Source organism: Solea solea, chromosome 3 (genome assembly GCF_958295425.1).
Source record: "Solea solea chromosome 3, fSolSol10.1, whole genome shotgun sequence".
Classification (NCBI taxonomy): domain Eukaryota; kingdom Metazoa; phylum Chordata; class Actinopteri; order Pleuronectiformes; family Soleidae; genus Solea; species Solea solea.
This window is the reverse complement of record NC_081136.1, coordinates 9,580,682-9,605,567: the sequence shown is the minus strand read 5'-3', so window position 1 is coordinate 9,605,567 and position 24,886 is coordinate 9,580,682. Positions and strand designations below refer to the sequence as shown.

Sequence of the window (24,886 nt, the reverse complement as noted above, 5' to 3'; positions counted from 1 at the left end):
AATCATTAAAAGTCAATCATTTGGTTTGTGGACAAAACAAGAGAGAACATCGTCAACATTTTTATGTGCCAAGCGATTCATCGAGAAAATAATCGACAGATTAATCAATAATAAAAATAATGGTTAGTTGCAGCTCTAAAGTAAAATATATATAAGTATAATATATATATATATATATGTATATATATATATATATATGTATATACATAAACATCTCTTGACTGCTTCATTTGCAGGGTGTTGTTGTGGCAATTATAGTATCGCCTTATTTCTGAGAACTTACAGTACACATGGTGCCAGGATCTATGGGACATTAGTTTTGTTTTCTCGAGTCTGCGTGAAAAGTCCCGCTGCTTCGGTTTATTATCGCCGTCGTTGTTCAGGCAACAATCAACTGGAATTACAAGCGAGTGCTGCGGTGGATCACAAAATGTCAATAAACTCAATCAGCTGGAATTCTTTGATAATGAGGAAAACAGGCGGTATCTAATGATTGTACGACTCCGTCTTAAGCTTGAAGAAGTGCTCTCTGATATTTGTTTACGTCCCTCGAGGAGATCAGACGAGGCGAGCGGACCCAACTGGATAAAGCAGCGGCGCTCTCCGCGAGCAGAGATGATTTCGAGTGCATTCACAGTAGGATTAGAGATTGTGTTGCGTGTGTCGGGAGTCAAAACACTGATTTCAGATGAGTGGTAAAGTGTGTATTAATGTGTCCTTGTGTGGCTGTCGTGTAAATCAGTTTCATAATGTGCTCAGTGTTATGTATAGTAGAAAACAATGTAGGCTATTGTAGTGCAGTTCGCACATACAGTTGTCATTCACGCATATATGTGAGGTATGAACAAATGACACATGGATACTGTGCAAATGCTCCAATTCACACATTTAGTATCGTACACAGATTCACCGGCGAAGAACAAAGGAGAGACCGACTTACATTCTCTCTCCTTCACTGAATGAATTTGAGATAGAGCATGAATTTAGCCTCTCTCCATTTTCATCTCCTTGTTCTATTCCCCTCTCCTTTTTTTTTTTGCTTTTCAATTATTCTTTTATTTCTGTCCTTATGTGCCTCCCACTTCCACCCACTCTTTTCCATTACTCCCCAATGTCTCCTCTTTTCTCTCCCCTCATCTTTCTGTAATTCTGATCTTTGTCTTTTTCAGTCTCCCTCCCTGGCGCTCTTTCTCTCTGTCTGTCTCGATCGACAGAACTACAGAATCCAGACCGCCCAAACTAATGACAGTAATAACTCTCCGAAATGTCGCCGCTGGACTAGCCTTTTCTCTCGCTGCCCTCTCTCCTTCTCTCTTTCTCCTCATGCCTCTTGCTTCCTCCCTTTCTCTTTTTCTTGTCCTTCTCCCAAGGTAGCTATTAGCCATCCATTCCCCGCCTGCAGCACTTAGCTCCGAGGGCCGGGCGCAGAGATGAGAAGAGGGATATAGAGCAGGGAGAGAAAGAGAGAGAGAAAGAGAGAGAGAGAGAAAGATATGGCATTAAATAGAGAGATCCACAGATGTCACCGCTGCACATTCTCCATCTGTCGCCTTCTCCCTCCCTCTCCCCACTGCTTTTTCTTTTTATCTACCCGTCTTTGCTTATTTCCTCCTTCCATTTTGTGGATGGATTCACTGTGGATTATCTCCATTTGGTCTGCTGCTTACCTGGGTTTCTGCTGGTGGTGCGTCCTGCTGGCTCTTTCTTCGGGGGCAGCCCATATGGACCTGAAGGAGACGGAATAAGGAAGTTAATATCAGCAGAGTAGCAGAAACACAGACACAGCCAGGGCTCTCATCACTGGAACCAATGGGTGTCATTAGCAAAGAGAGAGTCAGCCAGAAAGTCGAAAGAGAAGAGGTTTAATAAAGGCTGTCCTCCCTTCCATACCCATTACAGGAGAACACATATTGATTGGGCTTCAATGCACTGTGTATAAGCACTTTTCCATTTGTTTGAATGGGAAACTAAAGAGTGGCAGTTTGTTGTTTTGGCCAGAGTGAATTTACACAAGGCCATAACGGCTTGTAATCTGTGGTTGCTAAATCAGGCCATCTGTCTAGCAGGCCCTCAGTAATGGTGGTGGCATTAAAGCGCCTTTATGTGACACATGCAAATGCACACACACACACACACACACACAGCCATTGTAGAGGTGCCACCGCTCACAGCTGAGAGAGATGGTTCAGAAAATACTAATTTTGCTCACTCCCGGGCCATCTGCTCGACAGTCGGCTGCAAGGAGAGACTTTGGTGCGAGGACGTGACTTTTCATCTCCGCTGTTGATCCAGCAGTTTGGTCGTTACAGTAATGGGAGAGGGGGGGCGAAATGGACAAGACAATGGGGGTGTTTATGGTGACACGCACTGCGTCACAGCAAGGGCACAAACTGCTGTGTGTGTGTGTGTGCGCACCTGCACAGTCATCAACCTATGCATTTACTGACATTTGGAGACGTGTAAGGCAATTGGCTGGTGGCTCCCTCATGACAGCCCCACTGGACAGAAGTGAGGGGGGGGGTGCTGTCTGGATCAATAGGAACTGCTGTGTGGTCAGTATGGGCTGATGGTGGGAGGTTCACAGCGCGAGTGTATGACAGAGACAGAGATGGATAAAGAATAAAATAAGAGCAGACAGGTCATTGTGTGAGTGTGCGGAGGAAATGGTGTGTATTGTGACTTATATGTGTGTTCCTCGGAGCAAAGCGGAGCGCCATATCTCTTCAGAGATCACTATGAGGCGCCGCGGCGCTTATTTAGACGGCAAACAACACAGACGTGACCTTTCAGCCACATAGCAGATAAGATGGAGAGACAGGGGGAAAAGAGGGAAAATAACAGAAAGAGGGATTGAGAGGGAGAACTGTGAGGAGAGATGGCCAGCATGCAAAGTGAAGGAAGTGGTGGTGGTGCTGGTGGGATGTGATGAGGACAGGGAGAGGGGAATTTAAAAAGGAAACAGGCAATGTCACCGGAATGGAAAGGGGTTAAAAAGGAAAGACAAATGCAAAGTGAAAAGGGAATAAGTGAAGGAAGGACAGATAAGAAAGGCAAGATAAAATGGGGACGGAGGAAAAAAGGGAAATAAAAAGATGTGGAACTTCATAGAGTTCTGTGTGTGTGTGTGTGTGTGTGTGTGTGTGTGTGTGAGAGAGAGAGAGGGAGAGAGAGAGAGCAAGGTAGCATTTCCATTGCCCATTTGGTCAAAGAGCCGGGGGAAACAAAGTGTGTGTGTGCGGTGGCGTTTCTATTGAGCTGAGCTGACTGTGCTGATGTTAGCGGCTGATAGAGCCACAGCAGCGCCACATGGCTCTTTGCTGTAGAGCTGCTACAATACAGAATGCCTGATAGCACAGCTTAGGCTAAAGAAAGTGAAGTAAGCGTGTGTGTTTGTGTGTGTGTGTGTGTGAGGGGGTCGAGTGAAGGACAGGTGCCTCATATGTGTAGGAATGCACTGGTCAGTGAAAATGCGTAAATTGGCCTTTTTTCCGCTGCCTATTTTTATTTATTTATTTATTTTTTTTGACAAGCCTGTATGTAAGGGTCATTACCTGTGAATATTTTTTTCCAAACAAATTATAAGTGTGTGTGTGTGGCTGTGAGTCATTAAAAATCACTGACTGTGTGCTTTAACGTTGAATGGAGTCATTTTGTTATCGTGCTGTAGCCGGCAGGTCTGCTCTGTGGGGAAATGCGTGTGTGTTCTCACGTGTCCGTATCACCACACAAGCAGACCTTTCAGGTTTTTTACGCCTGCATCCATATTATTCATATTATGTGTCCGTGTCCACACATGAGTGAGCGAATGGTTCGGACTGTAACCTATACGCTGTGCAGATTATGTGTGTGTGTGTGTGTGTCCAGCATGAGTCAGAATGAGTTAAAAGGCAAAGTGAGAAGAGAGTGAACAGGGCTCGTTAGAGATGACTGATCCCACACTTCTCCACTGTTCTCACCACTTTAACTCTAATATGCTCAGATAGTACACACACACACACACTTTTTGCTCTGTGTGTGTGTGTGAGACGGATGAACATAAGAGTGACAGTTCAAATGTGAAAGAGGCTGCATGTCAGATGAGGAGCAGCAACTAATGAGTGGCGCGCTCTGCGCTGCAAAGACGGGAGATAATGCGAGGCGCGGTAGACTGGAGCCAATGTGCGTTAGTCGCACCGTGCGTTAAGTGAGCGATTGTGTGTGTGTGTGTGTGTGTGTGTGTGATGCATGAATAAAAATGTGTGAGAGTCTCTGTGTGGCTGTACATATGGGACGGGCACATGTGCGTGGGTGACAGAGAAGACAGCGAGAGACAAAAATGGTGAGAGGACTTACTCTGTCCCACTTTCAGGACCACCTTCATGCCTTGTGTGACACACACTCCTCCTCTCATGCTATCCAGGCCCTGGTGCGTCCCATCTGACGTTGCTGCGGGGATGGAAACAAAATTACACAATTACCCAAAGTAGCTGGGTGGTACACAAAAACACTCACATGTTGGGAAAAAAAAACAATCTTTTAAAGCCACACAAATCCAGCCTCTCTAAACTCTACAGTCCGCGCCAACAAAAGCTTCTATTCATATGCTCGGCCATTCCAGAGAGTCAGTGAGTGAAATTTGCAGAGGCGGCGGTTTAAAACTCCACCAGAAGCCTTGAAATGTCATACTACGAGGCAGGCGGCACTTTAAGACGTCCTCATTTATTAGTCCACTGGAATTCATTAACACCCCTACCGCTCCGCATGGACTCAACCACTTTCATTTAACTGCAGTTGCTGCTGGGTCTGGAGAAATAGCGGGAGAGGGGGTGATTGAGTGGCAGACATTGCTTGACATAAAAAGAAAAAGGAATGGTGATCCAATCAAGTGAGCCTATGAAATAAAATGGGACTCCTGCTGCGTGTTGAGAGAATATGGACCTGATTGGTTATAATACAGACTAATACGCCATCATGTTTTAAAGAAACCAAAAAAAAGGATTATGTTATTAAGTGGTTTAATAATAATGGGCATTTAGCTATAAACATTGCAGGAATCAAACAGGTTTTTGTCTAATTGGACCAAAAGAGGTGAAGCGGTGTTGGTAGAGTGTACAGGCAGGAAAAGGGTGTGTGTGTGTGTGTGTGTGTGCGTGTGTGTGTGTAGGAATACACAGGAATCCCTGTCAATCAATGCATTAAAGATCAGTGGCCGGTAAGTCACGCAGGCTGTCGGGAGGAGGAAGGAGCGCTTATGCACAGAATCAGGACAGAGGGATTAGAGGATCTGTGAGATAAATGAAATAAAAGGATATAAATAAAACAAAGAGATGCAGTGACAGTGTGACAGGATTGAGGGGGGGGCGGGAGACGAAAGACAGAATCACACCTTTGCAAACCGCAAGCTCAGTCTCAATCATTCATATACAAATGTTGCCAATCTCCACTCAGCGCCGCAGACCGCGGGCCGCGTGACTCGACACAAACATCTATATTTGTCCGTTCACTTCAATCTAGAGGAGGAACTCGTGTGCAATATTATGCATTAAGGCGTTCTTCCTCCAACCACCAAGAAAACCCAGCCAACACCGTCCATTAGAGCTGGGTGATACGGCTTATAAATAAATTCTCTATATTTTTAGGCGAGGCTACGTCCTGTTATGTGAAATCTATCTGGAAATGTGTCCACACAAAGCTCGACACGGGCGGCTTCTCTGTCTACAGTCTGCAAGCGACTGTAGACATCACATAGGCCATGTCACGATATATGACAATTATCTGGATGATATCTCATCTCATGATATTGATATAATATTGACACATTGCCCGTCTCTCCTGATTCTCCTCGTCACAAGCCTGAGAGCCAAACTTCACCTCTTCCCCTTCTCCTACACACATACAGTATATATATGAAATAATAATTTCCCCCGCCACTTCCCTTCAGGCTGTAGATTAGCCAGTCTGAAGTGAAGCGGAGAGAGGAGGATGCATGGTGGATGGCTCAGGAGAGAGAGAGAGAGTGAGAGTGAGAGAGAGAGAGAGAGAGAGAGAGGGAGGAAGGAAGGTGTGAAAAACACCTCCCTCTCTCTTTACCTCCATCCCTACAGGATGGAGAGTGTGAAAGCAAGAGGAGGAGAGAAGCAGGCGGAGGTCAAGGCGAGCAGCAGTCTGGTGGAGGAGCCAGGGAGACGGGGACAGATGAAGGAATGTATCAAGAAGGTTTTAAAATAAAGTGCTGAGAACACATTTGCACATTTTATTCTATTTGTTGAGCTAAAAATCTTTGGTAATTTCACTCTACCCCATGTATCTTCTTCAGTTACACTAATGTAGGTGGATAATCTGATTTATTTTAATGACGTTAAAGTTATAATGAGCGTGCCAAGTCAAATACAGCTCCTCTCATCAGAGCTTGATTGTAAGATTGAAAAAACAGTTTTATGTCACGTTAGGTTGTAGCAAGACGTGCTGAATATTATTCAGATATTCTCGGTAGAAGGAGACGTTTTAGATGCTGATGGGTTTTTACAGTCCACTAATGATCTGTCTCAGTTGATTCTCTGATTTTTGAAGTTTATTTTAATGCTTGTCAATTATCTTCAGAGGGAATTTTAGTACGTTTACAACAAAGTGGATGCTTCAGCGACAGGTCCACAGGTCCTAACCACGTCTGTTCTCAAGGAACAATACAACAGAAGTGTTACCCACTGTGAAACCTTTGTTTTTCATTTTAAAGATATTTCATTAGTAGATACATTCGAACATTCTCAGGCACACTGGGAATTCACTTATTTTAACAACCTGGTCATAAATTATGCAAATCATTCATATTTTGACAATAGTGAACCAAATATAAAGTCATCTTATTTTCTATATGAAGACTAATATGGCAACAAAATAATTTATTTCATGAAAATGAATAACAAAATTAATTGTAATCAATTGTAAGAAAAAACATTTTAAAACGGTATATATTTCTAATAATAATACTATTTGAAATAGATTGTTCTCATTTTAAACAATGTTCTTGGACTATGGCCTTTCCGTCTACTTAATAAAACATGAGACCATATGAGGAACCTTAAATAGAAACTTAAGAAGATGACATAAGAGAGATTACACGGTTTTACCCTCTACTCCATCCAAGGACAGGGGTTACAAAATGTGATGAAGACGGGCCGTAGGGCAAAAACAGAATATAGGAGCTCTGAATAAAGGAGGATTTAATAAATAACCTTAAATGGTGCTGAGGAAAAGGGGTGGGCTACGACTTTTCAGGGTAATAACTACTGACACACGAAGGAGGACAAGAAGGTAACGCGAGACGAGGGAGATGAGGAAGATGAGGGGTGGGGAAAAGAGGAGAAGGAGGAGGAGGAGGTCGTGCAGGGAAGCGAGACAGAGAGACTGATTGCCTGTGACAAGCTGTTGGTGATATGATGGGGACAGGAGACTAAGTGAGACGATGGGGATGACCTAGAGCTCAGTGGACACAGAGATGAGGAGGAGGAAGTGTAGGAAGAGGGGATGATGAGATTCATAGAAAAAGGAAAAGGGTCGTCAGAGAAAGTAGAAAAGTTTAAAACAAGGACCGAGTTTAAATGGCATGATGGATAGCAGAGAGGTAAAAGAGTCTAATGTCTCCATTACAGGAAAGTGGAGTAGTAATGGATACAAAGACGGGGAGGGAGACACAAAAACCGAGACGGAGAGCCAGAGAGACACCACAAATGTGATTTTACAAATGCAAGCTACTTTTTTAAAACATCATCATCAACAGGGCACAAATATCACAAAGGCTATTTTCATTCAAAGAGTGAATCCTCTAAAAAACCAGGAGACATGTTACATGAACCAAACTTCCTGTGAATCTCTATTTCACACAATTAGAACGAGCAACTGGATCATTGACGCTTCTTCCCCCCACCCTCCAAAAAAAAAAAAAAAAATCCCTCCACTTGACAAGGAGGAGATATCGCCGCATCAAGGAAGAAATAATCTCAGCACATCTGTGAAATCCTAATATGAGAGAGAGAGAGATGAATGTGGGATAGATGCAGGAAACGATGCGCCTCAAATCTTTTCTACTACACTGTTACAGAGGACAGAGAGGGAGAAGGGAAAGTGGGAAGGGCCGCGCTGAGCGATTCTGGGACGAGATAGGAGGAGAAAGGAGGATGAGCAATGAAAGAGAAATGGGGAGATGTGAGAGGGAGAGGAGGGATGAGTAATTGATACAATGATCAGCGATGATGGGGGGATGTGAAGCGCCAGAGGACAGAGGAGACGGAAGGGCGTTGCTCTGCCACCCTCACTGGACACGAAAGACAGCAGGAAGAGGTGGAAGAAGTGGAAAAACTTATTTAATGAACGGCAGGCAGGCAGGCAGGCAGGCAGGGGGAGGAGCCTGTATGTAAAGTCCATAGAGAAGATCACAGAGAGGATGAGAGTCCTTTCTCTGTGTTTTATTACCAAGGTCAGTGCAGGGGGGGCAAACTTCTACTCTGCTTCATTATCACTGCTCAAGTTGGCCAGCCATTACGTAAAAGTGGACAGTGACACCACTGGTGTCCCACAGTGATTAAGGAGCTTCAGCGCTCTCTGCAGTGGACGGCGCCGTCGTCTCATTTGCATTAAGACGCAACGCAGCCTTGCACCTCAGTGTTTGCTCTCCCACTCCACTCCACTCGCCCACCCGCCCGCTCCTGCGCTGCATTTATCAGCTCTGGTTATATATTCCACACATGCTGAGTGACAGCTGGCCTCCCGCAGCAAAACACTTGCTCCTGTTGAGTGATGTGAAATTATTACATGTTGAACTTGTTATTTCCATCACATCCTTCGGTCTGGTTTGGAACACGACTCACATTTCGCTCGGCTTTAAAGTCCGGAGGAGAGAAAAAATAAAATATTGCTCAACTTCACATACTTTTGGTACTATTTTGTAACTTATTTATTTATTCTACGGTCACAATTGTTAGTCTAGGCTACTAATCTGAGCACAAAAAATCTCCCTTGTGGACAATAAAACTGTCTCATCTAAATTGGGATTTTGCAGCAAGACATCATGTACTGTGGGCTTTCATATACTGTATTATAGGTTTGGTGCAATATGTTGTATATGCAGTATGTTAGGGCATTTAAACACAATGAGTGCAGTTAAATCCAGATAAATAAAGATAAATAAAGATTAAAGCCCCACACATTAAAGTGGTGTCATTAATAACATTAATAACTCACATTTACATACCCCAATTAGTATTTCCATAAATATTAGCATTTCTACTTGCCTCTTGTGTTTGTCTGGTGCACAATTCTATCTTTTTTTTGTTGTTGTATAACACTGACTCAATAATGAAATAAATGTGTGGGCTTACAGTATTTATTTTTAGCCTAGACTTGTGCCTGCAGTCTTCCTCTCAGGCTGTAGCTACATCCTCCTCCAAATCAGAGTACAGGGCAATAACCTGTATGTGGCCTTAAAGGCAACACCTGAGGCAGAAATAAGGGAAGATCTACAAATCACTTCCCACTGCTGGAGAAGCTTTAAGCTGTGAGCACACAGGAACAATACGTTAAAGTGACACAGGGATGAGCAAGGCAACATTCTCCTCTGCTACTCATTTTAATGATGCTGTATAGTAAGATCATTCTTTTTTTTATTTAAAAAAAAAATGAACTGAGGTGTGCCAAATCTGATTTTATATGGCAAACACTGCCAAATAAAGATGTGTGTTTTATTTGAAGATGACACACAGATGCAGTGAGGGGGAAGAGGAGGTCAACAGAGAGCCACAGCTCAGTTTCCTCTCAGGGCCCGAGGCAGATTAATGTCCCTATGTCACCGCTGAAGTTATGAAGTTGCAGTTTTTATGATGAGAGGGAGCGAGGAGTGATCTATACTGCAGCTGTGTATAGGAACTGTCAATGTTGGCGGACATTTTTGCAACAAGTTAGTTAGTGTATCACACACACACACATGCTGAGTGTTAGCCACCAGGGGGCGACTCTGCTGGTTGGAAACGGAAGTTTTATTCTATGGGAACATGAGCTTTATTACTTCATCTGTAACATCTAATATAGATTTGACTGAAGAGATAATGGTTTCAATCACCAGTTTGAGGTCTTCTCCAAACAGCACATGATGCAATTATTTTCCCATTAAGAGGGAAGCAGTTGATAAAAAACATGGTACATATGAGTGGACACCAGTGGGATTGACATCTATGAACAACTGTCACGGCAATATCTGGAGGCTTCACACACACACACACACACACACACACACACACACACACCAGCCTCTGGTCTGTGATGGGAGGTTATCCACATAATGAGAGTGTCAGGTTAAAAAAACGCAATAATCACAAATGCAAATGCAACGTGAAAGACATAAACGCGAGTGGGCGTTTTGTTTTGCTGCAAGCACACTGGAGAAATACTGAGGCTGGAGTGGGTTCAGTGTGTGTGTGTGTGTGTGTGTGTGTGTGTGTGTTCGTGACAGTGTGTACGTGCAAAGTGCTCCCATCTGTGCAAATCAACCTAGAACCAAAGCGCTGCCTCACAGCAGCTTTGCCTTTAAAATCCTCCTATTAGTTCCGCTTGTTTGGATTGTTCTGGAAGACGTACAGGGTTGCTGGAGGTCTTCCGGGTACTTTCAACTGGCGGAGTGGTCCAGGTTAGGCCCAGAATGTACAAGAGCGATTATATATATGTTTATCTGGAATCTTCCAGGACGAGCTGGAAAATGCTGCAGGACATCTGGACTGCCTCGCTTAACCTGCTGCTACCGCAGTCCGACCACGGCTAAGCAGCAGAAAATGGAAACAGGGGTGGATGTTTGGAGTTTGAACCGCACTCTCCAGAAGGAAACACACAACTGTCTGTCACTTGGGTGGACTTGGAAGTGTGTGTTTGTGTGTGTAGGTGCAGAGGGGATATCAGGGTGGGATTTACTGAAGTCTTCCTGTTTAAATTTGTTGTCCTCACTTTCCAGAGGCTTTATGAGCTCCATGTGTGTCATCTAGACAAAGAAGAGCATAAAACCTGATCCCTTCTCCCTTGATGCTGAACTGAAGGATTCATACCCTCACTCTCTCTCTCTCTCTCTCTCTCTCTCTCTACTCTCCGCTCGCCTGTTCGGCCACCAAAAAAAACTAGATCTCACCATTGAAATTTCCTGAAACTAAAAACGTCTTCATAAATCTGCCAGGGCGCTTTTATGACCTGGCTGTGACGCATTAACGAAGCTATCACAAGCCATTACCTGACTGCTGCGGCGAGAAGGGGAAAAGGCATTAAGTTGTGTACTGAAACAGAACGGGCATTATTTTAGCTCCCCCTTGGAAAAAAAAAACAAAAAACACCAGTCGAGTGTTATTTTCACCACTTTTCTACCTCCAAATTCGCAATACGTCCACGACCTCCAACGTTACGGTTTCCAATGCTTGTTTTTCTGCAAAGTTTTCTGTTCAACTGTCGCAAACAAAGGCCCACTGTTGACTGCGCTGTGGTAACACTTGATCCACCAGCTACAAACAAGGACAACACAAATATGTGGCCGTGTTTGGCGCCTCTGTTGCACGGTGACGTGATGGTATGCGAGTGGTTTTGAGACCATGCCTGTCACAAGAGGAAATGCGAGGTATAGGCAGAGATTGGTGCTGATAAAGACTCTCTTTGGTGAAATGTTGGCGTGTTTAATCCAAAAGAGCTTTCACTTTTTCACAAAACTGCCACAAAGGCTCCCCTGTAATGTTGTTTCTGGCCTGTTCTGCTCTGAGTGGAAAGATAACACAGACGGAGCGTTTTAAAATATTTTGGTGACTATGGAATCTAATTATTGGTTTATAACCTAACTTTAAAAACAACATTTAATCAGACCCATGCAAAACTGGAAGGGTGAGATAAATGAAATTACTTAACTACCTAATGTGCATGAACAAATTAAAGCCACATTTCCAGAGGCAGAAAAAAATGGTCTGATTTCTGAGGGGAATAGTCCGTAATTTGTATTCTGTAATAATGTGCATGCGAGTGTGACATTTAGGTAAAAACACGCTCAAAGAAACGTTAAGTTACTATTATAGTCAAGGTCATTTCAGAGCTTTTATTGTGAGTTTCGCCGTGCGAGGGAGGGTGCGTGTGCATGAAAGAGGGAGAAGTGGAGGCGATAGGATCAGGACAGGCCAACGGTGGGACTTAAGTCACGGTCACAGGTTGAAGTCACATGGTGGGTCACATGGTGACCATACTGTACATTCACAGAGAAGGATCTCACGCAAGCCCTCCCTCTGACACGTGCCTTGAACAGATTGAGATGCACAGTTTAAAACTCGGAGAGCTCGCACACAGACACAAACACGCAATGCATTTATATTACAGTAGAAAAAGCATCTAACCATCTAATTTTAACGAGCTGAAAGGGGCTGTGCTCGCGATTTCCTGCTAGTGCTTACACACTGGAACAAGGACACTAGTCCTAATGAACAGCAAAGTCCTGTCATGGTTAAATGTGCACGGTAATGAACAGACTAACACCGTTTATGCTGTATACACCAGTGTTTGTGTGTTTAGGTTGCCCTGCTCCAACACACCTGATTCAAATGTGCAGCTCTTCATCGAGCTCTGCAAAAGCCTGACAATGACCCATTCATTTGAATCCGGATTGAGAAACACTGGTATATAGTATAGAGAGACAAATACATACACAGACAGACAGACAGACAGGCTCACAGACAGACAGACAGAAACATACACACACAGGAGAGAATGATCTCAGTGTCTTCACTTGCGTGTGGCTGATCTCTCCTCTTTGCTCGATGACATTTTAATTCTCAGCAGTTATTCTCTTTCCATCCATCCTGTTCTATCACCATCATCCCCCCGCCACCTTATTTGCCCTCTCTCTCTCTCTCTCCCTCTCCCCTCTGCCCATCCTCCCCTCCGCTCCCTCCGTCTTTTGCTGTCCTTTGTGCTCGGAGGGTGGGCGACTAAGAATCACTTCGTATTAACCTCCAGTGTCCAAACACACACAACAAACTGGGCCACTGCTCAGCAGCCTCCACCTCCTCCTCCTCCTCCTCCTCCAACTGTTCATCAGAGTTCCAAACAGCAGACTGCAATGAAGGACGCACCTGATCCCTGCATCTGACAAACACAAACATGAATGTACGCCTCACAGAGTGAGAGGCTGAATGCTTGTGACAGGCCTGCTGCCATTTTATGGTTTAGTTTGTGAGCGTGAGTGTGTGTGTTTTTTTTTGTGTCGAAGGCCCGACAGTGCTGCGGTTTGCTGTCACATTCTCGTTTGCCGTTGAAAATCCATATCATGATTTATTAGACACACTACTTAGACCATCCAGGGAAGTATCGCCATTTTGTATGTATGACCTTAATTTTACTGTGAAATCTTGTTCATGTGAACGCTTCAAGTACATGTGCAAAGGTCAAGGATGTTCCCATGTGTCAATGTGTGTGTGTGAGAGACAGAGACAGAGAGAGGGATCATCCAGTCACTAATCTGGTGTGATGCATGGTGGGTTAATGATGGCGGCGACAACACACTATAGGCACGGTGTGTCTCCGCACATTAATAAATGATCTGCACACAACGTCTCAAAGCGGCTTATGGACTCTATATACGAGATAAATAAGTATTTAAGCCTATGGGGCGTAAATAAGGTCAAGAGTGGGCATAAAACACAGGGGCCATTCTCTCGTTAATTAAATGTAATGAGTATGTAATAAGAATGACTGCCCATTCCTGAAAATAACCCACGCTAAAGAAATGTAAGTGCCAGAGCATGGAGATGCATAATGGACTATAGAAAGATGAGCAGGGACAAAACCAACGAGAGGAAAAAGGAAAAAAATGGCAAAAGAGAAAGAGAGAGCTGGGCCATTTAAAAGAGGCCTAGTGACCGGGAGGATAAGCCTTGTGTAATGTCAGTGAAGTGCTGGCCATGTAGGACAGTCATGACCAATGTTCCTTACAACTGGGTCAATGCTCTCATCCTGGGGCAGCAAGGGCATTCTTTGTGTTTTTCCGTGTTTTCTTTTGTGTGAGTGTGTGTTTGTGTACCCATTAAGTTCCACAAACCTGCTGGAAACTGCCGTCCCTGCAATCCCTGTCAAGTGGACCTCCGTGCAGAGAAAACGTCCAATATATCAATACTTAATGAATACTTATCGCCGAATCCCTGAGTGACTTCAACAACAAAAAAAAGTCTGCAGAGCTTTTTCAGATGTGTTTTCAGTACTTAACGCAGTATGTAAGCGCCCCCCCCCCACCCCACAACACCCGCCCCCCACCCCCACTGGTGCAGGCGGGAGAGAGGAGACTGAGTTCATGGTCGTATTTGAATTTATGAATGTGATGGTGTCCAGTGCTGGCTGAGGTAATGCCAGATTTGCTGCAGCCTCACAGGGTGAGAAGAAGCACTTGACGCCATGGTGGGGCTAATCTGGCTGTGTGAGGACTCCTGTGTGTTTGTGTGTGCGTGCATCTGTCTTTGTGCAGCGTGTGTCCGCTTCAAGGTTTGTGTGTGTGTGTGTGTGTGCATGTGGGCATCAGCTGTCCTCCATTATATCAGCCACCAGATTGGAGGCCTGGAGAAATGGGTCAGCACCAGCCTTGTCGTACCTTCTCACCGTCTCTCCTGCTCTTTACTCATGTTTTTTTTTTTTTCCCCATTACAGCGCGTCTTATTCCCAAGTTGCTCCCAGAATAAAAACGAAACACCTCTGGTTGTCCACTTCTCCTGCGGCTGCCTGGATCTGGGTTAAACCAGAGAAGTCCATCACTCACTCTGTCCCCCTCCTTTGCTCCTTCCTCTTTCCCTTTTCCCGTCCTCCCTCTGATTTCAAGACATCTGAACTTGTGTGTTTTTATAACCACATTTGACAGAGACGGTGTTTTGTGATGATGCGGATGTTCAGAAGAGGAAATGAGTAAAGCGGCCTCATTAACATGAGCAGTTTGTCATCCACGCTGCCAAAGTCACCCCGGACATTTTCTCAAACTTCTCCGGCCCCGCGTCGTGTTCAATTTCCAGATAATATTGGAACGAGCTCATATGAGAAACACAGCGGGAAAACGCTCTGCATAATTCACAGAGAGTGAATGGAGTGAGTGTCCTGCTTCGTGCATGCTCAAACAACGCTCCACCCCTCATCTGCATAGCTCAGAGATTCTCCTGCTATTGGGAACAGTCTCTTAGTACGTTCATATTTTCCAGAGTTCATGTCTGAAAATGATTTGTGTGTCTCAACGCTTTTGTAAATGAAAGAAAAACAGCCTCTCCCCTCCGGCGAGACACAACGCACACAGGTAACAGGATACCATAGTTATGAATAATAAGACTGGGACGATGTGTCCCTCTCAGTCTCCTACATTAATGCCTCCATCATTCATCCTCTATTGTCTTTTTGGGGCCACTACGCCCTCCCCCCCCCCCCCCCCCCACCATCAGAAACCAGTGTACTCACACAACCCCGCACAGGATTTCACATTTACACACCTGTGTGAGCACACAGTCCCCGAATAAGAGTCCTCGGTCTCACATTAGCCTGATTTACTGCCTCAATTTAAGCATGAATTCTGTGCAGTGAAGAGGAAAACAGAAGACAACTACACCTAACTCGCACTTCCACATCTCCTGTCACTCTGTCATACTTTCATCACGAGGGAGAGAGAGACACAGAGAGAGACAGAGAGAGAGAGAATAAGCCGTCTGTTGCAGCAATCACTCTCTCCACCAGTGGCTCTTGCTTTCTCTACTCTCCGACATTTCCCTCTCCCTCGCCTTTCAATTATTGCCTTTATGTTTCCTGCCTTCCTGCCGTCCCCATCTTTGTAGGGGCTTCCTCTCAGGCAGAACCTAGCTGTGACATTGTCTGTCATTGCAGGATTACAGCGCTGGCGCCTCGCCACCAACATGCCAAAGACGCGGAGGAGGCGACCCTCGCTGCGTGCTCTCTGCTCTGCTATTGGGTACAAAAACCCCTCGACTAGAAACAGCTCTCATGAAAACACTGCGTGTTTGTGACACCGAGCTGTCAGACTGCCTTAATATAAGTGACTTTCGCTAAACTTGGTAGTGGATGGCGACTCAGAAAAGCTACAGAATAGAGATATTACAAAAATAAAACTGGCATACTGTTCAAGTATTGTTCGTATTAAAAGTTTGACTCCCGTAGTTATTTTAGGTCTATGTATATTTTGTTTATTTTTAAATCAAGCCTTGACAATCCGTGCCTGACAGAGCCGATAACGTTTCAAACACTTTAAACTAATATTCCTCCAACACTGAATAGCATCAGAGTTTCACTGCATCGATCACACAGAAAACCTAAAAAAAAAAACACCACCATCATGTTGAAACACCACAAGTCAGTTATTTTAAGACCTTTCTGAAGGACAGGCTGTCAAATAATGTGGCTTTTGAGTTTGAAATGTAGGCTAAGCAACTTTAGGTAAAATAGAAATCGGGAGAACAGGGGAGCAGGAGGTGGAGACGAGTTGCTCAAGTGAAGGACAAACGTCTGGTAACACAGGTAGCTCAGAACGATGCAAAAAAAGAAGAAGAGGGAAGTGGGTCAGCAGTCTGAAGGGAGGAACGTGAGAGCGATCTGTGACAGAAAGCAAGTGGAAAGATGGCGGCGGGGAGGAGGAGGAGGAGGAGGGGTTTCTAAATTAAGAAGAAGGGAAGCAGAAGGGTGAGACGGAGGAGGAGGAGAAGGAAAGAGGGTGAAGATATGAGCAAGATGGGAAAAAGCAGAAACCATGGGAGGCAGGAGCTGTTCAAGGAAAGGGCCTCATAAATGTCACTCCCTTCTGGGTGATATTAATGGCAAATGTCAAACACTCAGAAGTTACAGGAGGTTAGGTCCTCTAAACACACACACAGGCACACGTCGGAGCGCTCAAACACACAGTTTCTTCCCTTCAGAAAATGACTTTTGAAAGGAAGTGGGCCTGCAGAGGAGCTGTACATCTTAAAGACTTAAAGACTGTAATTACACGTAACTGTCAGTCTAATTAAGGCTTTTAATGAACTCTAGGAGAGTTTAGAAAGGACAAAATCTACCAGCCGCTGGAAAGTATGTGTTTGTTTGTGTGTGTGTGTGTGTGTGTGTTCTTCTAATTGTTAACTCTTTAGGACCTTTTGTGGCATCAACATTGGCCTTGTTGGGACCAGGAGTCCTAAAACTTGGTCTAAATTAAGTTTAGGGCTAAGAGTTGAATGGTGGTTAGGTTAAGGTCGGGGTTAGGCATTACTAACTAAGTTAGGGAAGTCAACTTAATGTTTATGTGGGCTTTGTTTACGCTGCCTAAATGAGTCAATGCATGGGTATGAAAGATGAGTGATAGAAAATGTGCTATGAAAGTGTGAGTGAATGGCTGTGAATGGGTGAATGGTTTAAAAATCACAGACCATTTATTTAAAAGAATAGCAGCAGTAACTATGCGTGCGTGTAAAAATAACACTAATGGTTGCGGTAAGGGTAAGTCTCCAGGAAGTGAATGCAAGTCAATGTAACGTCCTCTGAAGTCATGCAAACCAGACTGTGTGTGTGTGTGTGTGCGTGTGCACGAGTGATAAATGATGTGCTTGGACATGCACAGAAACGCCAAAACAATCAAACATTTTAATGAGCCTACGTGCAGCTTTGAGGTCCGCCATCTAATAAACATGCATACCTGTAAGGGTCTCTTGTCTCCTACTGCAACACACACACACACACACACACACACACACACACACACACACAGACACAAAGAGACAGAGAGAGAACTAATTATTCCTGTCATGCCCTCTGCAGTGATAAAGTGTTAACGTCCTGCCCACTGCAGAATCGTGACCAATAGGGGAGACCTTTGAAACAATAGATTTTCCATTAAGAAAAACTTTATTTAAGGTTTAGCCGGAATTCTTCACGGTAAAAGCCTAAAGTACATTATACATCATTAGGCCTGGCCACTAAAACTCTTGGCAGCACTTTGTGGTTGCTTGGCCAGGTATAGGGAAATAGATTGTAATCAAAGACTGGAAAAATGTTGGGTCTTGATTTAGTGGTCGATGAAGAGCGATAACCGAACGCAAAAGATTGATTACGAGTGCGAGCGCGCGATAATATACACGCGGAGAACACTCTGTCAATCAATGCAGAGGTCACTGTCTTGCCATTGTGTGAGTGTACTGTAAATGTGCCGCACAAACGAGCTACTGTAACTGCACAAGTCGTTCTGGCAGCACTGAAACATATTAATGTAAGACAGCAGCGGGGGGTAGTGATGCTATATGCAGCAACACTGACGCAACACTTAATCTACCTCCATGTTCCAAGAGATTTGGTTTAGCATAGGTATTATCACACTCGTGAGGAACATTAGGGGGAAAAAAATCTAATTATCTTACAAAGTCAAGACAAGGCAACTTTCCTGTCCCTAACAGTTTGAGGTGTTATTAATTTCTGGTCGCTTATGATGCCAGTAAGGGTGCAGATACTTTCCCTCGGAGCCATTTTTCTTTCTCGTAATAATCATTTGGCTCCCGTGCCAACATTTTTGGAATGAAGCGGCAGAAAATAAAGCTGTAAATTGAGTCTGCATTTTTCTGTGAAAACCACCCCCTGCTCGCCAAGAGAGTAACTCAGTGCAGGCGAGACTTATAGAGGATCAATATGAGCACGGGTGGTGTTGTGTTTCTGTTGTCATTACGCTGTGCAATCAGTTTTAACATCATAATTACAAGCTTAAGCCAAGAAGTTGTCTATTTCCGCTTTGATTTTCTGTTAAAACACCAGCATGACGCCTTTAATATGTTATTACTTGTCTTAACAGATTGTAGTAGTACTGTGAAAACGCTCTTTTATTTATATGTTACTGCTATCTGTAAAGGCAGACAACTGTTATTATTGTTTTGTTTTTTAAAACCATTGCTTTCATTAATTATTTCCATTTCATAGAAAATGTAGCAGCCTGCATTTTGCCGTGCTTTTCTTGTGGTTGTCTTGTTCTGCTCTGTACTGGCTTCTTCTATTATTTGTGGCTTTAAGCCCGACAGAAGTAATTCAACTCCCAGATCGTGTTAGTGCAACTTTAGAAATTCTATTTCGTATAATTCCGGTCGGACAAACATGTTTACATGTATTTTAACACGATAATTCAGTTGTTTTGTAACGATTTCCATTTCATAGATCAAGGAAAAACACTGGAGACCACAAAAAACAGTTCCTCTTTTCTTTCTCTCTTTTCTCCGACAGCCTGCCTTTCTCTCGTCTGTCGTACAATATATCATGTACACATACATACATACATGCATGCATGCACGTGCGCACGCGCGAGCAAGAGCACTTTAAACCTGGCTCCGGTTTAGTGTTTAAACGCACAAGCCAAGACTGGGCTTTAACACAATCCTGACGAGCGTGGAGGTCCTCCTAATGGATCCACACACATTCACGACATAGCATCGGAGTGAGTTTGTGTGAGAGAGAGAGAGAGGGAGGGAACACTTGCCTTAAATGTCCTTGAACCATGACTGTAATACCAAGACACCAAAGTCATCCATCTACACGTGTGTGCGTGCATGTGTATGTGTGTGTGTCCTCCACTATGCATGATTTATCCTATAAGAGTCGTATGTGCTGGAATTCTGAAAAGCTTTACTAATCTTCACAGCTCCCTTTGTCTTCCTCACCACCCCCCCATCATTGTTGCTTGTTTCCAAAATAGGAAAGCAGGGGAAACACACACACACACACACACACACACACACACACACACACACAGAGAACACGGGAGCCAGCCAGCCGAAATAATACATCTTGACATCTGTGCCTGCACACTGCTGGAGGGAGAGAAGGGAGAAAGAGAGAAAGTGGAAGGAAGAAGGGTGAGATATGAAGGGGAAGATGATGGACAGCAGAAAGCATAGGGCAATTATATACTGTTTGATTGTGTGTGCGTGTGTGTGTGTGTGTTGTGCATTTCTATATGTGTGCAACAGTGAGAGAGGGAGAGGCAGCAATGACAGTTGTTTGTTTAGCTCCTCTGTGATTAAAGCAGCCTGCTAGAAGCTGTGTGCTTAGTTGTATGGCAGTCTGTCTGTCTGCTTTTTTTTTTTTTACTTTGAATGTGTGTGTGTGCGTGTGTGTGTGTGCGTGCGCACATGCCTGCTCATGCTCGTGTATGTTTGTCAGAAAGTAGGGTGTATTTGCACGGTGTATACATCAGTCTGTCATCAGTTTGGAGGCGTTTATGTGTGTGTGTTGAATCTTATTTCACGTCACGAGTGCGTCTTTAGGTCAGCGCGCACGTGTGTGTGTGTGTGTGTGAATGTGTGCGAGATGCCTTCTGTGTGTTTTTAGCGTCTAATCTACTCGTCTTGTTTGCTGAAGTGAAATCTTCCTCGTATGTCGAGTGCACGTGGGACAGGAAAAACCTGTGTGTGTGTGTGTGTGTGTGTGTGCGCTAATTAGGACATGGTTTCTCTCGTTGCTTTCCAGAGGTCTGTTTGCATACTCTATTGTTTGATTTAGTTCATTTCATTTGGCAGCGGAGAGATATGCGCCACCTCAAGTTCGACAAGATGTATCGCCTGATAAGAGCTTTCTCACACTACCACACATCACCAAGTCTGACAGAACGGAAAACCTGTGTGACAGCTTTAACTGTCATATCGCATGTTACTAATGAAGAGTATTGTTTTTTTGTCACACGTTTGACTATTGCGTCCCTGAAGGAGAGAAACCGAGCCAAACCTGCCGGCCCTCGGTGAAGATAAAAACCAGAATTACTACTTCATACGCTTTCACCGACCTGTTGCGGTTTACATCCATGTCTCTGCAGGCTCATAGAAATCTATGGAGTGAAAACTGCTGACAATGGGACGGACAGATGGGTGGTCAGCCTGCAACATGACAGCACGATATGATGCACTGTAGTGATTACATATGTTTTATCTTGCTATTATACTATCTTGTATCTTCCCTCCAAGTCAAGCTGATAAACATAATCTCATTGGCATGACACTTTGTTTTATTAAATTCCACTCCAAATCACAGAAGAGGGTTTTTAAAACCACATCACTGGAACCTGTAGTTTACGTAAGAAATCAGATGTTCTCACATTTAATATTTGGCCAATTAAGACACTATTAACGGCAAACAAAAACCCAACAGCCTGTAAATGGAGTCTGCTTTTTTCTGCATCCTCGTAACAAAGAGAATAACAGAGCAGGTAAAACTAAGCAATATAAGCAAGGATGATGTTGTTTTTATATCCTTAATATACTGGGCAATTAGCTTTAACATCAAAATGACAATGTAATAAAAATCTCATTGACGAAATCTCGTTTTCTTACATATTTAACTATCTGTATTTCTCAGACAGATATTTCTTTCCTTTTTTTATTATGGAAGACTGTAAAAAGCGTCCATGTAATCTCTGCACGGCTGACTCTTTTTTATGCGGGAAGCTGAAAGAGGGTGAGAGAGCAGCTAAAAAAAAGTCATAAAGGTGTCACGCAGACAGAGAGCAGGAGACAGTGTGACAGACATGCACAATGACAGAAACAGGAGAAGACAGAGGGAGACGCAGACGACAGTTTCGCACCGGGGTAAAACTTTTAACAAGGTCAAGTTGGAGCTCCGGATAATTCATATTTTAAAAGTGCCATTCACGTGCACACAGAGAGGGAGATGACAGTGTGCTCACACACAAAACATCACCAGCTCTCACAGGATCACGAGCCGACTACTCTTACCTCTAAGGACTGGTGGCTTAAAAGACTGCCATCTGTCACAAAACAAAGCAAGCAAAACAAAGACATTTCCCACTAATAAACTAACTGATAAAACCTCTCATGACAATAAGTGACGTGGCGTTGTAAGGACTGACGAGCTTGACCTCTTGTTCCTCTTGCTCTCAAATATTTTTATCATGGTAATAATAAAACATTTGGTTGTAATTGTTGCATTTTCAAATTGTATAATTGTATAAAGTACCTAAAAGGGAAAATTGAGTAAAAGTACTAAAAGCAGAAAATGACTTTTTATAATATTACTTAAGTAAAAGTCTTAAAGTATATGCCATTTAATGTACTTAAGTATCAAAGTGCTTAAGTTTTAGATGTAAAAGTAAAAGTATTAAGAAAGTGAAGGGTTAGGGTTGAGCCATGGTAACTGGAAGGTTGTGGGTTCAATTCCTGGCTCTGCTAGTCCATATATGTGCTTCAGTAAGACACTTAAGCCCGTGATGAAGCATATGAATGACAGAAACTATCGTGTCAAGTACACAATACCATTACCAACTCTTCTTCTTCTGATTTGATTTGGTAGTCACAAGAAACAAGGATGTTTTTTTTTACTAATAATAAAAGTTGTCCCGTTATTATTTCCTTAATCGTAGATTTATTTCTCTGTGTTTAATATGACCACATTTATTTTGGCATCATTAACATGTTTTTATCGCTCCGTATCAAATTTAGCACCTTTACTTTGAAATTCTGTGAACTATCATCACAAATATCTCTATTGTGATATCATGGCTGGAATATTGTGTTGTTATTTTCGGCTCATATTGCCCACCCGCTACTGAAAAGTAGTTTAATTCCCCCACTAGAGACCAGACGGTCACTGGCCGCCAGGTCATTTCGAGTTTGACAAGCCTGGGCTCGAGTCTTTCTACCATCCGTGAACTTTAACCTTCTAAATATTTTAAGCTGACAGAGCAGAAAATCTCTCACAAAAAGTGTACCAGCCTGAAGTTTGCCATGTTTTTGTTGTTTGCTGTCTTCTTCTTCTTCTTCTGTGTACTGGCTTCCTCTATTATTTGTGGCTTTAGGCCCGACACAAGTCCTTTGACTCCCAGTCGCATCATCCGAGTGCGTTAGTCCAACTTTGGCAATTCTATTTCGTATAATTTCAGTCGGACAAACATGTTTACATGTATTTTAACACGATAATGTTATGTAAATGTGCCGAGTGTGATGCACTTGAACAACCATGTCTCCAGCTCCACAGGAGGATTCACAGATTAATCAGAATGCAGCACAGATACCAGCGAACGGGCAGAATAGTGTTAGCATCTCATATAATGCGCCAGTCGGAAATAAACTGTGACTAATTTGTCACTTTGTGTCATATTTGTGGGTCGCGCGACCTTTTTCTTCCCAGGCTGCCGCTGCCAGAACTTCTTCGATGACTTTATCGGTAATCCCTTTACGGCAGTGTTCTCCAAGTGCCGTAAATCTGTCTCGCTCCACTAATCTTCAGTTCATCACACGTTTCCTAATCACACTCCAAAAATAACAAACCTGGAATTACTTTCTCTCTCTCTCTTGTGTTGTGTACAATGAGAGCTGAGCCAAATGTGTGCTGTCAGAGGTTTATAGTGTGCGTATGAATCACTAAGGACCAACAAACTGCCCTGTTCGCCTTGTCATATTGTAAAATCAAAGGAAAAAAAAAGAAGACGAAAAAAAACAGGACCTTGCTCTTTAAATAATGTGAAATGCATCCGCAATAATGTAATAGTGCTTTCTTGGCAGAGTCGGGCTTGTTAAAAAAAAAAAAAAAAACCTGTTCTTAAATCTTCAAAAGGGACAAACCTGGATAAATAAAGGTTAAACCAATATAAGAGAGCGGGCATTCACCATTAAACCTTGTCTTTTCCTGATGTCCACTGGCACTGACGGCAGATCTGTTGCTACAGATGAGGTGAGACACTCTTTTTGCCAAAGCGCAGCCCTCTTCTCTCACGGCGCTACCAAGAGAGCAACGGGCCGAGGCTGGAGGTGCCAATGAATTAGTTCACTGTTTTCACTCATTACACTGAACTGACTGCCTCACTTTTCCTCCATCTTTATTTACACCCTTTTCTTCATCTCCGACTTCGCACACACACACACACACAACAGAGTCAACAAAGACCCTGCTCATAATGAGGGCATAGTGTGGTGTCTGAGTGTGTGTGTTGTTGTCTGTGTTGTTAGTGTGTGTGTGTGTGTGTGTGTAGGTAGGAGGATTATGGCAGTTCCAAAGCTGTGAATAGGGGCCAGACCGGGCCTCAGCCCTGGCTGAATTAATTACTCTAATTAGCTTCTTAATTGCATATATTAAACCAGCGGTTAGCAGAGCTGGAGCCGCGGTTCAGGTCTGAATCTAAAGCCGGAGCTGGGGGTGGGTGGGGGGTTGCGCATAGGAGAACAAAAGGCCATTACGCACACCTTCACGTACCCCCCACCCACTTGAGGTTGTCTGAAGTGGAGAAACGAGACCAAGCACACCCCTCAACGATGTGGGTATTCAATTATATACCCCCCCTTTAACCACACCCCCACACCCCCCATCCCATCAATATATAATCAGCGCATACAGCACCAGCAGATGTGTGCGACTAATATGGACGATAAGCCCCCCCAGAGGGAAACAAGAGGATTAATATTAGAACAACGGGGAGCACTTGAAGCTGTCTTCTGCTGTATCGCTTACTTACTCAGTGCCCACGCTGCCACTGAGACCTGAGACCATCCTCTGTCTCACCTTCACAGCGACCACTGACAATCATTGTGTTCCACTGCTCACTTTCACATTCTATTTATTAGCACCTATATTAACGTGTTTATTTGAACGAGGTGAACCAGTGAAGTGAAAAGATAGCACATATTAAATGGCTGTAACGTCGCCACTGAGCTCCAGTGTGTTGCTGTGGCTGTTTTTCTTCTTCCAGCGGCTTGTTTTGTTTTGTTTCTTGCACTGTTCGCTCCACTTCTACACTTTTTTAGCCCGTGCACTTGTGATGATTATCAAACCAGGACATGAAATGGACCAAATGAAGGCTTATTTTAGCTGGGGGTGAGTTTTAGATATATCCCAGAGACTGAAATAATGAAATAAAAATGAA

The 24,886-nt window shown here is 43.7% G+C and overlaps 1 protein-coding gene across 1 annotated transcript in view; it reads right to left on the bottom strand.

The window, feature by feature from the left end:
* The window catches only part of efnb3b (ephrin-B3b), an 80,105-nt gene that overhangs the window by 6,332 nt on the left and 48,887 nt on the right, over positions 1–24,886 (bottom strand). Inside the window, exons 3-4 of the mRNA XM_058624856.1 lie at positions 4,333–4,425; positions 1,668–1,727 (exon numbers count right to left, since the gene is read on the bottom strand). Of these exons, the coding sequence (XP_058480839.1) occupies positions 1,668–1,727; positions 4,333–4,425 (153 nt within the window). The remainder of the gene's footprint in view (positions 1–1,667; positions 1,728–4,332; positions 4,426–24,886) is intronic.